Here is a 397-nt window from a genome sequence, read left to right on the forward strand (position 1 = left end):
GGCGGCAGGGGATAAAGGGGGGTTAACAGTTCGCAGCCTCGTAAGGAACAAGCCCGGCCCATTTTGGATCTAGTTCAGCAGCCAGCGAGAGGCCTCGAGCAGAAACTTCATCTGGGTTAGTGCACCGGCCCGCGGGCGTGGGCTGTGCGTGCAGGCCCCTGGCTGCCGAGCTGTCCCACCCGCATGGCCGCGGCGCCCGCCCCTGGGCAGCGCGGCAGTTCCGAAGCACCATGGCTGGCTTCTACGCCTGCCTGAAGACTCAAGAGTAAGTGGCGGGCGCCCGCACGGCTCCCACCAGGCTCCCGGGAGCCCAGGGTAGCGGAGCCCTCGGCTGCCGCCGCGGGGGTCTCTCCCCGCCCGGGGTGGGAGGGGCGGGGGGTGCCGGGGCTCGAACCCG

The 397-nt window shown here is 70.8% G+C and overlaps 1 protein-coding gene across 1 annotated transcript in view; it reads left to right on the plus strand.

Moving 5' to 3' along the window:
- Positions 1–230: 230 nt before the first annotated feature.
- Positions 231–397, plus strand: part of KIAA1210 (KIAA1210 ortholog) — a 66,385-nt gene continuing 66,218 nt past the window's right edge. The window contains 1 exon segment of the mRNA XM_044911932.1: positions 231–265. Coding sequence (XP_044767867.1) covers positions 231–265 — 35 coding nt within the window.

The sequence above is a fragment of the Neomonachus schauinslandi genome, chromosome X (assembly GCF_002201575.2).
Source record: "Neomonachus schauinslandi chromosome X, ASM220157v2, whole genome shotgun sequence".
NCBI classification, from domain to species: Eukaryota; Metazoa; Chordata; class Mammalia; order Carnivora; family Phocidae; genus Neomonachus; species Neomonachus schauinslandi.